This window comes from Cuculus canorus, chromosome 9 (genome assembly GCF_017976375.1).
Source record: "Cuculus canorus isolate bCucCan1 chromosome 9, bCucCan1.pri, whole genome shotgun sequence".
NCBI classification, from domain to species: Eukaryota; Metazoa; Chordata; class Aves; order Cuculiformes; family Cuculidae; genus Cuculus; species Cuculus canorus.
In genome coordinates, this window is record NC_071409.1 from 26098157 (window position 1) to 26113401 (window position 15245).

The window sequence follows — 15245 nt, forward strand, 5'->3', positions numbered from 1 at the left end:
AGCGCTCTGGACAGCCCTCGGGAACAACGGGGCAGGGTTAGGGGGGAGACCCACACCCAGCATCACGACCTTGAGGAAGACCTTGGGGACAGGGACCAGCCTATGCAGGAGTAACGTGATGGGCATCTGCAGTGGTGGTTTGATTTGGGGACACCCCTGTCCCCATTGTTGGCCTGGCAAAGCCTGCTCTGGAGAGACCGGGTGTCCCCAACAGCCTGGACAGAGGGCTCTGCCTAATAGTCTGACCTCATCTGGAGTATTGTGTCCAGTTCTGGAATCCTCAACGTAAGAAGGATATGGAGCTTTTGGAATGGGTCCAGAGGAGGTTCAAAGATGATCCGAGGGCTGGAGCACCTTCCCTATGAGGACAGGCTGAGAGATTTGGGTTTGTTCAGCCTGGAGAAGAGAAGGCTTCAAGGAGATCTTATAGCGACCTTCCAGTACCTGAAGGAGCTTCAGGAAAGCTGGGGAGGGGCTGTTCACAAAGGCTTGTGGGGATAGGACGAGGGGCAATGGGGATAAACTGGAGAGGGGCAGATTTAGAATGGACATAAGGAGGAATTTCTTCACCATGAGAGTGGTGAGGCCCTGGCCCAGGTTGCCCAGAGCAGTGGTGGCTGCCCCATCCCTCGAGGGGTTCAAGGCCAGGTTGGATGGGGCTTGGAGCAGCCTGGTCCAGTGGGAGGTGTCCCTCCCCGTGGCAGGAGGGTTAGAACAAGATGATCTCTAAGGTCCCTTCCAGTCCAAACTATTCTATGATTCCTCGTGCCGTAAGCACCGCTGCAGTGCGCTGAGACTGGAGGTCTACTGACTCCTTCCAACCTCAAGCAGCAGCAGCTGTCTCCTCCATGCTTCCCCAGTAGCTCCATAGCTGCCGGGGCAGATCTGTACTGGCCAAGCTTGGCTCATACCAGCTGGGACCGCATGCTCCTGTTCTTCATCCCAAGGCACCCGTTCTCCAGCCCCTTAGAGGTGACAGCATGCAGGGGACCTCTATGGGCACCACAGCATTTATTCCCTTCTCTGCCCTGCGCTGTTTCTCTGGCTTTGGTGGGAGAAGCCAGGAATGGGCAGCAGAGCCCAAGCATCTGCCAGAACTGCGCCAAGCTTTTCAGAGTAGTTTGATCACCCACTAGCGTGTTCCCTAAAGCCCTGTGATTCATCGACAGCCACTTGGTTCAGCTCTACCCTTTTGTCATCCTCAAATGCGACATTTTTCTAAATCACATGGGCTTTTTCTGCCACTATTGCACACCTACAGGTGCAGCTGTTCCCGCCCAGACGCTTTTATACAGTGCCATCCTGTTTTAAATGTTCCTGCTGCCTGTGTGACGCACGCTGCCTTGAGGGGAGACACAGGGTTTGAACCATGCTGTCTCCCTGCAATCCCTCTTCCCAAAAGACAGGGGTTTGCACTCTGGGATTATCACCCCACGCAGTGTCCCTTGTGGTACAGCGAGGAAGGATGAGAAGGATGGAAATGCAGACAAACATCTGGTGGCTCTTCACGAGGGAAAGGCTGGTGGAAAACCCAGGCAGGCCAGCCAGCCCTTTGCTTAGGGATGCAGGATCTGTGCGTGCACATCCAGAAAGATGAGGTCCCCATGGGAGCCAGCTACCCCCACACCAGCCGTGACGCACAGCCGGGTGGGTATTTGCAGGCTCTGAGGGATCTGCACATCCCAGAAGGTGGAATGAGCTACTCAGGAGCTCTGCTATGCAGTGAGGATTTTTGCTGCAATTCTGTTTTTTCTCAGTCTCAGCCTGGGAAGTTTCAGCTCTTGGTGCCAAAAGCCGCCTCGGCATGTTTATTAATGCTGATTGTAAAACCTTGGCAAAAGGCTTTACCATCAGGTCTGCAGAAATCCTGCCGGATTCACTGCCTTCCAACCAAATGGGCTGTATTAAGAGATGTCGCACCGCTAACAACACCTGACAGCTCTTTGACTCCCTTCCCTGCTCTGCTTCATGCTCTGAGCAAGGCAGCAGCATCCCGAGCTGGGAGCCAAGGGGAGGCAGGAGCCTGCTGTTCCCACGCCTGCCCGGAGGACATGGAGCTGGGGCTCTGCCTTAGCGTGGGCTCCTGCACCCCAGATTTGCTTCGTGCTCCCCCGCTGCCCTCCTCCTCCCACCTCCCTTGTCCTGCTGGAGGCACCCAGCTGCACCCGTGGTGTGCGATGAACTGTCACCCACAGCATCGGCTGTCTGAGCTCACAGCTGAAGCGTTGCTATCTCTGTACCAGAGGGGGTTTCCGTATATGTGGTTAAATTTGTGATTTTTCCACTGCGCTATTTACTCAAGTGAGAGCAGAGCACCTTCTGCACGGCTCTGCTGAAGCATCCCTCAGGTCTTTGCTCTGCATTTACACTGCCAAGATGTAATTTTCAGGAGCACCGTGGCTGGGACATGGATGGGGAGGTGCAACGTTGCGCCCTGCACTTTGGGTGGTGCTCTGTGCTCACGGCTTCTGACACCGTGTTGCAGCGATGTTGTTCCTTTCCTGAGCCATTACATTGTCACTGTGGTCATCACCTTCTGCAGACTCGTGTCATTCAAGGGGAAACAGGGCAGGTTGATGTTTAGCACAGCACCCATGGGTGCTCTGACTTGGCCCATAGCACTGCTTTCCATCACCCAGATCCCTCCCACCTGGGTTTCTCCGGGCGGTACAGAGTGCCCAGGCTCACAAGGAGCCCGTGGCTTACAGGCTTCATCCTGCCAGTCACTGTCTCAGTGAGGGGTCCTCCTCCAACCTCTGGAAGAATGCCGTTTCACCCAAATCCCCGACTCCCTCGCACCATCTTTCCCCGGCAGCAGGCTGGCTCTGCACAGGAGCCAGGCTTGGGCAAGAGCCGCACAGCCTCGGAGAGGTGCTGCTGGCACTGCTGCGCGTGTTCCCCCGAGCTGCATCGCTGCAGCTCTCCATCGCTGCCTGCCAGCACTGCCCCATGGGATACGCCAGCCCCATCACTTCCAAAATCAGAACTATTTCACCCTCCACAATGTCATCCTGCCTAGGAATCCCAGTCCTGGAGAGAGCTGGGGCGGTTTGCTCTCCCGTCGTGGAGTCTGCTCCAAGGCAGGGATGGAGATGCTGTTGTTTCGCCCAGGGGACACAGCCTCCCTGGGCAAGAGGCTGGGAAAAGCCCCCTGGGGTGCCACCAGGTTCTTTGGGAAGACAAACAGTAATAAAAGCAGCCGGTGGCTCTGCCCTGCCACAGGCTCAGCTCGTGGGGCACAGAAGCCTTAGTAAACACCTCGGAGCATCCCTTATCACCACAACCAGCCCCTGGGAAGAGGCCAGTTTGACCTCACTGGCATCTCCTGGCTCTGCAGCTGAGTCCCTCTCTGGGGACATCCCATCCCTGCTGTGTTTTCTAATTTCCATCCTAATCTGCCACTCTCCAGGCTCACTCCAACTTAATATAACGCTGGCGACCACCCGCGGGCAGGAGCGGGAGAGCTTGCCCTTCTCCCTGTCCATCCCTGGGGCAAGACTGAGGAGCAAAGTGAACACCGTAAGAAAAAAAAATCAGCGCTGGAAATTTCTCAAATGTTTTTTTTTTGAGTTCTTTTCTTCCCCTTTGAAATTTATCATCTTTCTTCTGGTCACTGAGAAATAACTGGTGGCGATGAAGGGCCGGCAAACAGCTTTCCGAGCAGCCCTCTTGTCTTTGGAGCAGGAGCTGAGGCTCGTTTTAATCGTATCTTGACTGCAATTCTCATTACTCAGAGCCCTGACGGGCTCTGCAGTTCCCATTTGTAATCACACATTCAGTAAAATAATGAAGTTATAATTGCTAGGGATTCCTTCTCCCCGACGTAACGGAACCCAGGCAGGGAGGTGGCACTAAACTGAGTGATCAGCAAACCTCGGCGTTGCCTCGGGTCCACATTTCAAGAGCGAATTAACCAGAGTTTAAAGCAAGAAGAGAGCTGATAACCCCTCCCAATCTGCCTAGATGATGAAAGACGCTTTTAATCTCTCCTTTGTGTGGAGAAAAGCATCCTCTTCACTTTGGGTGCCCCCAAAATAAGGCTTGCCCTGCTTCTGTGCCTCTGTGCGCCTTTGGAGCCCTGGGGGCTGCCTCTCGGTGCCCACCCTCGAGGGCGGTGGCTTTGCAGAGCAGACATCTTCTTGGGAGCCTGGGCACCCGAATCCCATGGATGGTGGGCAGAGTGGGCTGGGAAGGGATTTCAGCCCCCAAAGCCGCAGGCAGGGAGCTGTGCTTTCTGCCTACGGCTTCATCTGCCCTTTTGCCTGCTGATCCCTGCTGGGGTTTGGCCCTGCCGGGGGAACCGGTGAAAAAGAGGGAATTTCTGAGCATCAGAACAAGGAACGGTGACTCAGGTTCAAGAAGAACGATTGCTGCCAGGCAAAATGTGATGGCTTTTTCGGACAGGGCTGGAAAACGGGGTTGCAGCTCTAATCAATCCAGGTTTCAGCACATGGTTTCACTCATCTCAGGCAGCACCGGCCTCCAGGTGCGGGGCTTGGCAGGGGTGGCTGCAGGGGGGTCTCTGGCGGGTGGGGGGTCATCACCCATCTGCAGCAGGGAGAGTGCTGGCAAAGCAGTGGGAACTGGGGACAAGTTACAAATCCCCAGACTATGAAACAGGGCAGTGCCCCGCACCAGCATGTTTTTCCTCCCCCTTCTCTGGACCCAGGCTTTTCAGCTCCAGCACTCAGAGGCTTCGCGGCAGCTGCCAGCACCCCCAGACCATGGGCACTGCTGCCCCAGCAAAGCGTTCCTCCTTCTCCCAAGGATGCAGAGCACTCCAAGCCACACAGTCAGGGCTTTCAGGCCTGGGTTTCAGTGGTTAAGGCACTCATAGGTAGCTCTCACCCATACAAACCTCATCCCCGGGGTCTTTCCTTCCGAAGGAATCGGTCCTCGGGGTGAACCTGCTGTCCGCAGCCCTTCGAGGGAGGTGGGAGTGTGCCGGGACACAGCATGCAGCTCCGCGAGAGAGAGAGACATCATCACTGGGGCTTCTGCCTAATCATTATCGTTTTGCCTTTCTACCATTTTAATTTACTAATTAATCCCTGGAAGGAATACTCACTTGGACGAGAGGAAAAGAATGAACATCTTTCGTCTGGGCGTGCAGGGAGCATTTCATCGATCGCCTGGATAGAGCGTTAGCAAACCCACGGCAGAGTGGGGGAGTGCAGCATCTCAGCTGGGCTGTCGGCTTTTTGTAGTCGAGTTGGACTCCCTGCCTGCAAAATACATCGATGACCAACTCCTGCAGGGCCATTTCCAACAACTGGCAAAAGCTGTGGGAGCTCCCAGCCATGTGGAAAGCCCCAGGGGCTGCTGTCAGCCAGGGAGCGGTGCCGGAGGTGACAGCGCATCCTGAGTGCATCGCTCCCGCAAGGACCCGGGTCAGCCCTGAGCTGGGCAAGGTTTCATCTGCTGAGAGGTTTCTTTCTGTGAAAAGGACTCTGTGTCTGCCAGCTGAGGGTTTGCAGGAGGGGTTTCACCAGCTCTGGTGGGGTCTCTGCCCGCCCAGCCTGGTGTTCTCTGGTACCACGGGCAAAGGCAAGAGGTGTCTTCCCTGTTCTCCTCCTCCTCCTCTTCTCACCTGCATTTGGCAAACAGCCACCCCATTGCGGAAAGGCCTCCCCGGGTTGGAGGAGCCATCAGACAGGACGAGGACAGGGTTGAAATGCTCATCTCAGGGAGAGGAGAGGTCACCCACATTGGCGAGGTGTCAGCATGGGTTACAAGTCCCAAGGGAGGCATGGACAGGAGCGGGAGAGCTCAGAGCCCTCTTTGCTCTGCTCCGCCAGGTGGAAGCCCTCTGTCCTACCTCAGAGCCCATCGCCGGTGGGTGCTCTGCAGGGCTGCTCCTCTGGCCCAGGCAAGTCTGGAATGACTCTGGGGTCTCCACCACCCTCAGCATCCCAGCCAGGAGCCCTGACCTGTTTCCCTGGGGTCCCATCCAGGAGGGACGGACCAGAGAGATCCCGGGCGTAGAGCAGGACCGTCATCTGGGACCAGCACGCAGGCTGCAGCCATAGCTGAGGGTTCTGCTCCTCTCTGCCTCTTTCTCTCGGGAAAGATCAGTCTCAGCTGTCAGTCCCCTTCTCCTGCTTTTTTTTTTTGAAGTTGGAGAACTACGTACATGGATGGCATCTCTAATTAATATAAATATAGCAAAACATAAATAATAGACATGCCTGAAATAGTGTCACCCCCGAACAGGCGGGCATACGCGTCATGGAAAGAAAATAAAAATGCTTTTTATCTGTTTTGGCATTTTTTTGTTTGTTTGTTTTCAGTGGTTTGTTCTGTTCCTTAGGAAAAAGCAACCTTTGCCATGGGTGAAAGCACTTGGAAGTGGGAGAGACCGAGGTGCGGGGTGGGGGGGGGAAGAAGCCCCAGGGAAGAGAGAGGGATGTGTTGGGGACAGGGATGGGGAAGGAGAAGGGGATGAGGACTGGGACAGGGATGGGAATGAGGATGGGACAGGAATGGGGGTGGGAATGGGGACAGGAAGGGGGACAGAGATAGGGACAGGGATAGGGATGCAGAGGGGAATGGTGATAGGGACAGGGACAGGGGCTGGGAGAGGAGTGAAGAATGGGGACAGGGACAGGGATGCTGACAGGGATAGGGATGGGACAAGGATGGGGACAGGGATAGGGATGGGACAAGGATGGGGACAGGGACAGAAACAGGGATGGGGACAGGACAAAAATGGGGATAGAGATGGGGACAGGAATGAGGATGGGGATGTGGATGAGGATGAGGACAGAGATGGGGAGGGAGATGAGGAAGGGAATGGGGATGGGGATGGGGAAGGGAAAGGGGATGGTAATGAGGATGGAGATGGGGATGAAGAAGGGGATGGGGATGGGGAAGGGAATAGGGATGGGAATGTGGATGGGGCAGAGATGGGGACAGGGATGGGGAGGGAAATGAGGAAGGGAATAGGGATGGGAATGGGGATGGAAGATGAGCAGGGGGATGGGGATGGGGATGGGGATGGAGATGGGGATGGGGATGGGGATGGGGAGGGAGATGAGGAAGGGAATAGGGATGGGAATGGGGACGGAAGATGAGCAGGGGGACGGGGACGGGGATGGGGAGGGAGATGAGGAAGAAGCTGGGGACGGGGACGCGGCCGGGCAGCGGCGGGGCTGCGGGCACGGTTCGGGCCGGTGGAGGTGGGGAAAGTGCTGCCGCTCTGACTGGGGGTGAAATTTCCCAATAACTGAGTCGAAGGATGGAAAGGCGCCTCCCGCCCCTCCCCGGCCGCTCCCACGGCGCTGCCGGCGCTGCCCCGAGCCCGGGGAGGGGCGGGGGCGCGGCCGGGGCCCCGGGCGCTTCCTCCCGAGCCCTCCTCCTCCTCCTCCCCCCCCCCCCCCCCGGCCCCGGTGCCGGCGGAGGCGGGCGGGGCGGGGCGGGCTGCGCTCCCGGATCCCCACCGAGGCGGCGGAGACCCTGCCGGGAGCCAGCGGCACCGGAGCCGGCAGCGGCAGGTGAGGACGGAGCGGCGGGGGAACACCGGGACAGGGAAAGGGATGGGAGAGCGGTGGGGAGAGGGGAAGGGGATGGGAGAGGAGTGGGGAGAGGGGGAAGAGATGGGAGAGGAGTGGGGAGAGGGGGAAGAGATGGGAGAGGAGTGGGGAGAGGGGGAAGAGATGGGAGAGGGGAAAGCTGGGAGAGGAGTGGGGAGAGGGGAAAGAGGGGAAAGAGATGGGAGAGGAGTGGGGAGAGGAGTGGGGAGGGGGGAAGAGATGGGAGAGGGGAAAGATGGGGAGAGGGGAAAGAGATGGGAGAGGGGAAAGATGGGAGAGGAGTGGGGAGAGAGGAAAGAGATGGGAGAGGGGAAAGATGGGGAGAGGGGAAAGAGATGGGAGAGGAGTGGGGAGAGGGGAAAGAGGGGAAAGAGATGGGAGAGGAGTGGGGAGGGGGGAAAGAGATGGGAGAGGGGAAGGATGGGAGAGGAGTGGGGAGAGGGGAAAGAGGGGAAAGAGATGGGAGAAGAGTGGGGAGAGGAGTGGGGAGAGGGGGAAGAGATGGGGAAGGTGTTTGGAGTGGGGACACGTATTGGGTGCGGTGTTGGGGGAGGGTAAAGTGTTGGGAGCGATGTCAGGAGCAGGGACAGGCATTGGGAATGATGTTTGTAAAGGAGACACGATGGGAACGGTGTGGGGAAAGGGAAAAGCGATTGGAGCGGTACTTAAGAGTGGGGACACATGATGGGAACGATGTGGGGAGAGGGAAACAGATGGGAGTGGTGTGAGGAGAGGCAGAAGCGATGGGAAGGGTTTTTTAGAGCAGGCACTTGCTATGGGAACGGTGTGGGGAGAGGGGAAAGCTTTGGGAGCAGAGTGGGGAGAGGGAGGTGCGATGGGGACGGTGTTTGTAGCGGGGAAATGCAATGGGAGAGGCGTGGGGAGCGGGGGCACTCGGTGGGAATGGTGGTTAGAGAGGGGACACACATTGGGAGGGGCGTGGGGAGGGGGGAAAGAAATGGGGACAGCGTGGGGAGGGGGGCAAAGCGATGGGGACAGCGTGGGGAGAGGGGAAAAGCGATGGGGACAGCGTGGGGAAGGGGAAAAGCGATGGGGACAGCGTGGGGAAGGGGAAAAGCGATGGGGATGGTGTTTAGACTGGGAACCCGCTGTGGGAACAGCGTGGGGATGGGGGAAAGAAATGGGGACAGCGTGGGGAGAGGGGAAAGCGTTGGGAGCGGTGTTTGTAGCGGGGCTACGCGGTGGCAGCGGCGTGGGGAGCGTGGACATGAGTCGAGAGCGGTGTGGGGAACAGCGTGGGGTGGGGGCACGAGTTGGGAGCGCTGTAAGGAGCCGGGTCATGCGATGGGAACAGTGTGGAGAACGGCGTGGGGACACGCGTTGGTGTCGGGAGCGGTGTCTGGAGCGGGGACGCGTGTCGGGAGCATTGTGAAGAGTAGGATCATGCAATGGGAACAGTGTGGGGAGCGGTGTCTGGAGCAGGGACACACGATGGGAGTGGCGTGGGGAGCAGGGCCACATGTTCAAAGAGTGCGGCAGCGCTGGGGCGCGGCAGCCGAGGGTCCCGGGTGCCTTGGAAGGAGGCTCAGCCCCTGGGAAAGATGCCCTGAGGATTGGGAAGGAGAGGGCAGCACCCCAGGAGGTGGGGGAGATGGCTGCCCCCAGCCTTTACAGCAGCCAGGAAGGATCTGGGATCTTCACTGGTGTCTCTGCATGCATTGGTTCTCAGCTTTGCTGTAGAGCTACACACCCTTTGGATGGGCAGAGAAACAGCCCGAGTCAGCTGCGTTGCCAGGCTGGAAAAGCTCATTAGTGTCTTTCTTGTTAAGTAAAAAAACTGCTGGGGCCATTTGCTTTGGTGTCCAGGAGGACCGAGGGGGTGTCTGGCACGCCTGGCCTGCAGAGAGAGGCTGTCTGCAACCTGTTCCTCAGGCTGGTTTGGGATGGAAAGGGGACAACCTATTTCAAAGCCATTAGAAAGCGGCGTTATCCCGTGCCAGGTGCAGGCAGCCCACGGGACTCCCTGCTGCAGGATTCCTGCAGGGAGAGAGCCACGGCTTCCCTGAGCCCTGGGTGTGTGGGTACGAGGCGGTGGATCCCAGGGAGGATCCCGGCCCCCTGCGGGGCCAGCTGCTGCCTCCCCGTCTGCTGTGGGAAAGGGCTTTTCCACAAGACAATCTCTGGTCTGGGTGAGACCTGCAGGGAGGTGACATGGGGATCTTGCTCAAAAGGCGCCGCAGCTTGGATCCAGTCTGCTCCAAACTCAGCCAGCAACATTATTCTCTAAAACGGCAACAGTAGGAAGTCGGGAAGTTGTCGGTGTCCCTAAGGGATGAGCCGAGCTGTCCTGACCCGCGCAGGCTGATGGGGGGGCTTGCGGGGTCCCCTCGGCTGCGCTGAGCCGAGCTGTCCCAGCTCCCGGTTGGGAGTCACTGCATCCGCAGCCTGACCTCGGTCTTGGAGGGCCAACCAAGACCACCCTCCTCTTCCTCTGTCGCTGCCTGGCTGAGGGGGGGATTGCACCCACCGCAGGAGCACCAGCACCGGTGTCTGCAGATGTCTCTTCCCCCGCAGCATCGCTGGTCGTGTAGCGCAGCAGTCGGGGAGAGGGGAGCATCTCTTAAGACTACGTAGAATCATAGAATGGTTTGAGTTGGAAGGGACCTCAAAGAGCATCTAATTCCACCCCTTCCCGCTGGATCAGGGGCTCCAAGCCCCATCCAGCCTGGCCTTGCTTGCTTAAAAGCTGCAGCCGGGAGCGGGCGCAGGTCCAGGGGGAGCTCCCGGTGGGTCAGCGCTCGTGGGTTTGGGGTTGTGCACCAACAACCGCCTGTGTTTGGGAGGCAGCGGAGCAGGCGGGCAGCACCGAAACACAGCTGCTCCAGATGGGATGGAGCACCTCTCCTCCCACGAGAGGTGATCCCAGGGAGAATCCCACCTCCCAGGCTGCAGGGCCAGCTGCTGCCTCACTTTTTAGTGTGGGAAGGGGCTTTTCCACGAGGCGAGCTTTGGTCTGGGTGAGAGGAGCACCTTTCCTCCCCCCAGAGGTGCTTGGGGCTGGTAGGCACGGACTGATGGGCAGCTGTTTGCCCGGGTGCTCCGGGCATCCCTGCCCGCACGTTTCATTGCCCCGGTGCCACAAGGGTGCTCAGCACCTGGAGCAGAGTTGGGTGCGAGGTTCCTGGGCAGCGTGCCTGGCTCTGCGTGGGTGGGTGGGGAAAGGGCTGAGAGAGCAACAGGCAGGGAGAATGGAAAGCAGATCCCGAGTGTCCTCTCAGGCTGGTGAAATGCAGAAAAGTGCATTCTCCTGTCATTGCAGAAAATAGTTTGAGCGTGACTTGGTTGGGGTTTGTTTGCTGCAGTGGGACAGGAGGGATTTACACTCCACCCACCGCCTCAGGGGCCTCCCGACACGAAAATAGGCTGATCTTTGCAAAAGATGGGGCAGGCGGGCTGGAAAATGCCATTCCTGCAGGGACCCACAGCGCTTTGGGAGAAGATGTTGTGAGTGGCAGTGGCTTTCGGTGGGTCTGGCCAGGGATGCAGGGGAGAGCCCAGCTCCAGGCTGTGCCCTTCCCGCTGCTGTCGGAGAGCTGCAGCCTCTGCACATGCAAGCGCTCATACGCACAGCAGGAGCTTTCCCTGCTCGTGCCAACTCCTGAAGCCCAAAGAGATGATGTTTTTCGTTCCCAAAGGGCAGCTGAAGCAGAAATCTGCAGGCAGGGCATGTGCCTGCAGCCCCTGCGGATGCAGTTGAAGGCTCGAGCTCAGAGCGAGCGGCTGCTCTTCCGCTGGCACCTGGAGGCTGCCGTCCCACCACCACCCCAGCGTGGGCAGAATCAGGTCTCCACCCCGACCTCTGGTCCCAGCGAGGGCAGGCTGGTGGAACAAGCCCTCCCAAACCCGCAGTGCACCCCGCGGCGCTGTGCCGCACGCCAGGGGAGCCGCGAAGAAGCTGAGTCCTCCATCCTTGGCAGTGCCGGGCGGCCAGGGGTGCCCGGAGGCTCATGAGCAGGAGTGGACATCTGGAAAACCAGCTCCTCTGCCCTTCCATCGCCGCTTCCAGTAGCCCTGCAGCGCTGGACACTGGGGGTGTCTGTGGGTACCCCTTTCTCACGGATACCAGTGTGCCCGCTGCTTGGCTGCTGCCTGCCAGGGCTCCACTCACCGGGTGGCACCGGTCCATCGCCAGCTTCAGCCTGGCATCTCCCTTGTTGACGTGAGCGTTTCAGGCCCTACATGGCTTGGCCCTGGCTCCCATGAGCCGCGCCTCTGCCTGCACCCAGCGATGCTCCCACCATGCCTCCTTCGTCGCCCTCAGCTCGGCCGCGGGGCTGGCGGGGTGCTCCGTGCGGGGGCTCCCCGTGGGCTCTGGCACCAGCTCATCCCCTGGGAGGGCTTGGGAGGCGCTCAGAGCCCTCCTGGCTCCGCGCTCTCCATCCTCCCCCGGCCTCTCCAGCCGCCCTGAGTCACGCTGCGCCGCTGGTGCCGGCAGAAGAGCGAAGCCCACGCGCGCTGGAGTGAGGAGAGGGGCTGCGTCCCCGTAAGCGCTTCCAGGCAGGGGGATCCGGTGTTATTTGTAACACTCGTAGGGGAGCTATTTTTAGAGAGAGGCAAATTTGATTTAATAGAACATAATTTGCCGCTGACAATTCAGAGCGTGGCCGAACAAGCAGCAGCTGGATTCCTAAGGAGGCTTTTGCCTGCCCTTCCTGAAATCCAAGGCTGGCGTGCCAGAAGTGGCATTTGTTATTCCAGCAATTGCTGGGGGAAAGCCCCTTGGGAGAGCCTGATTAGCTCCACTTCGCTTTCTTTCTGTTGCTCCGTGCAGCCCCCGTAACCTGTCCTTAAAAGAAGCGAGGGGTGTTTTTCTGCCACCCTCGTGGGAGGGTTCGGTGCAGCCGAGCTCCTTCGGGCCAGGTCCCCGCCTTCGCCTTTTCTTCAGCGCGGTGAGCCAGCTCTGCGCTCGCTGCCTCTCCTTGTATAATTTTAGGATAAAAGAATAGGTTCTGGTTGAACAAAACAGCACATTTGTCAGGAAACACGAACTGTGTGCAGTGGTAGAGGGTTTCTTGCTGACCAAGTTCTTCTGGACCAGCCTTGGAGATACTTTGGGACAAACCCTTCACCCTGAGAGGGTGCAAACACCATATTCCTACTTGTCCTTCCCCAGAAAACTGATGCCAGTGTGGGAAGACTGTGTAGTTCTTTTCTAGCCCTAAAACTGTTCTGTCCAGCCTGTCCCCAGCTGGTGTATGGGGACAAAAGAGCTGCTGGGATGGCCTCAGGGCCCTGGTGAGGGTGAGGAGGTGACATTTGCCTCAGGAAATGTGTTGTCCCCACACCAGTGCTCCAAGGGCAGAGCGGTGTGGGTGCATGGCATCGTCTCCCCAAGCCCTGGGCAAAGGCAGCAGAGGCGTCTCAGGGGAGTCTCCAGGCCCCTGCTGGGCTGAATGGGGCTCGGAGCCCCTGGTCCAGCGGGAGGTGTCCCTGCCCATGGTAGGGGGTGGGACTGGGTGGGCTTTGAGATCCCTTCCAACTCAAACCATGCTATGATTCCATAAGGACAGGAGCTTCAGGGGCTTCGTCTCCTGCTGGCAGAGGAAAGGGAGAGCTGTGGGAAGAGGAATGAGGGCGTTTCTGAGCAGCAACACCTGCCCAGCTCTTGGAGATCATCCTTGGGCAGCAGCATCCTGAGGAGTGCGTGGCTTCATACCCAGCGAAACGTGCCGCTGTGTGGCACAGGGCTGGGGCAGCTCCTGGCTGCTCTCTGGAGGAATGGGCTGAGCAGGACTGAGCACACCTGTGTTGTTTAACTCCAGCAAATGTGTGCCCGGGGAGGTTTGGTGGGCTTCTCACTGGATGTGCAGTCACTCGCTGCTGCTGGAAAACCCCTCAGCGGCCATCCAGATGGGTGCTCAGCTCTGTGCGTGCCTGCTCAGGGGTCACCATCCTTCCCGTAGCCCCAGAGAGGGATTTGCGGTGCTTTGGGCTATGTTTCACCCGGGAATACTTGCAGCAGCTGGAGTTAAAGCCAAAATAACAGCAAAGAAAATCGGTTTTGCTGGGGACTGAGCAGCAATGCTTCCTGACCGAAGGGCCCGTGAAGGTGGTCAGATCCCCTTGCTGATGCTGGGGCTGCCCCCTGCGTCTGAGGTGTAGGAGATCTATCCCAGAAACCGGCTCTGCAGGGAAAGCCTGAGGAAGAGCGGTTAAGGGACACCGGCTGGGGTTGGTGCTGCAGGTGGGACCCGGCAGCTCCCCCAAATGACTCCATCGCCTTAATCAAATGCCTTTTTCTGCACATGAAAGGGCATCACGTGCTGCCCAGCCACCTGCAGGGCTGCGGATGCTCCCCAAGCATCACCCCACGTTGCGTGGCCCTTCCCAGCTCTCCCGTGCTCCACTCTTTCCAGTCTGTCAGCTCAGGATGGTGGAAATTGGGAGCCAACATCTACCAGAGAGACAGCCCTAAGATTGAGATCGAATCGCTGTAATCCACTCCTTAAAAAGAACCACTTTGAAGGCTGCCCTTTCCCCCCGTGACCAATTTGGGTAAGTGCAGAAGCCTTCAGATGGATGGGCTGGAGAGGGCTGCTTGGTTGGAAGCCCTCTGGCACTTCCTCGGATGCACACAGGATTTTCCAGCCCGAGCAAGGTTCCCCATCATCTGATTTTTGAGTGTAGCTTTTCATTTACAGCGATTCTTAGTGGTGGAGCCAGCTAAAGGTCACCACCAGCTTTAGAGATGAAGGTGCAAGCTGGGAGTTGCCACTCCTTCAGATCCCCTGCCTCTGGGCACTGCGTCTCCTCTAATTAATTGTGTCTTTCCTTCTGCTCCTGTCATGCTGGGTTCCCCTGGAAGACGCTGGGGGTAAATAAGGCGACAGGCTCCTCGCCCCACCTGCGGCGTTTGCTTTGCCTCTGTCCTCCTTTCCCTGCTCTCAGCGTTACCCTTGCCTCTGTCGAGCTGCATCCTCTGGTCCCCGGGAGCCGTGGTTGTTGCGATGCCACCGTGCCAGGTCCACGGCAGAGGGGTTTCCCCGAGATGCCGAGCGCCGGGGATGACTGCACTGTGCTCACTGCTTTTTCTTCCAGCTGTTGACCTCTCGTCTTTCTCTCCCCGCTCTAGGGAGGACAGTGCTGACCAGCTGCTCTGAAGCTCTGAGGTTTGCTGCCTGTGGGTTCAGCAGGACGATGCCACCCAGCCGAGAGCCCCCCGTGCGGTGCTGATGTGACCGAGCAGCCAGCCGGGAGCTGCCACACCGAGCGCAGCAGCTTGTGGTCCCGCTTCGGGGCCCACTGCCCGAAGATGAGTGATGGTGGGTGGATCTCGCTCAGCCCCACTGAGTTTGCGCAGCTGCAGCAGTACACAGACTGTGAGTACCCTGAACTCCCCACACGCTCTGGGATGGGGAGAGAGGTTTTACGAGTCATAGAATTGTAGAGCAGTTTGGGGCAGAAGGGATCTCAAGGTGTGTCCAGTCCCACCCCTGCCATGGGCAGGGACACCTCCCACTGGATCAGGGGCTCCAAACCCCATCCAACCTGGCCTGGAACCCCTACAGGGATGGGGCAGCCACCACTGCTCTGGGCACCCTGGGCCAGGGCCTCCCCACCCGCACAGCAAAACATTTCCTCCCAAGATCTCATCCTACTCTCCTCTCTTTCAGCTCAAAACCATTCCCCTCTCCCTGCCCTCCCTGATCCAGAGCCCCTCCCCAGCTTTCCTGGAGCCCCTTTCAGCACGGG

General features: G+C 58.6%; 1 protein-coding gene across 1 annotated transcript in view; it reads left to right on the top strand.

Moving 5' to 3' along the window:
• The first annotated feature begins 7200 nt into the window (after positions 1 to 7200).
• LOC104065255 (diacylglycerol kinase beta) overlaps positions 7201 to 15245 on the top strand; it is a 28957-nt gene continuing 20912 nt past the window's right edge. The window contains exons 1-2 of the mRNA XM_054074792.1: positions 7201 to 7493; positions 14626 to 14872. Of these exons, the coding sequence (XP_053930767.1) occupies positions 14806 to 14872 (67 nt within the window). The 5' untranslated portion in view covers positions 7201 to 7493; positions 14626 to 14805. The remainder of the gene's footprint in view (positions 7494 to 14625; positions 14873 to 15245) is intronic.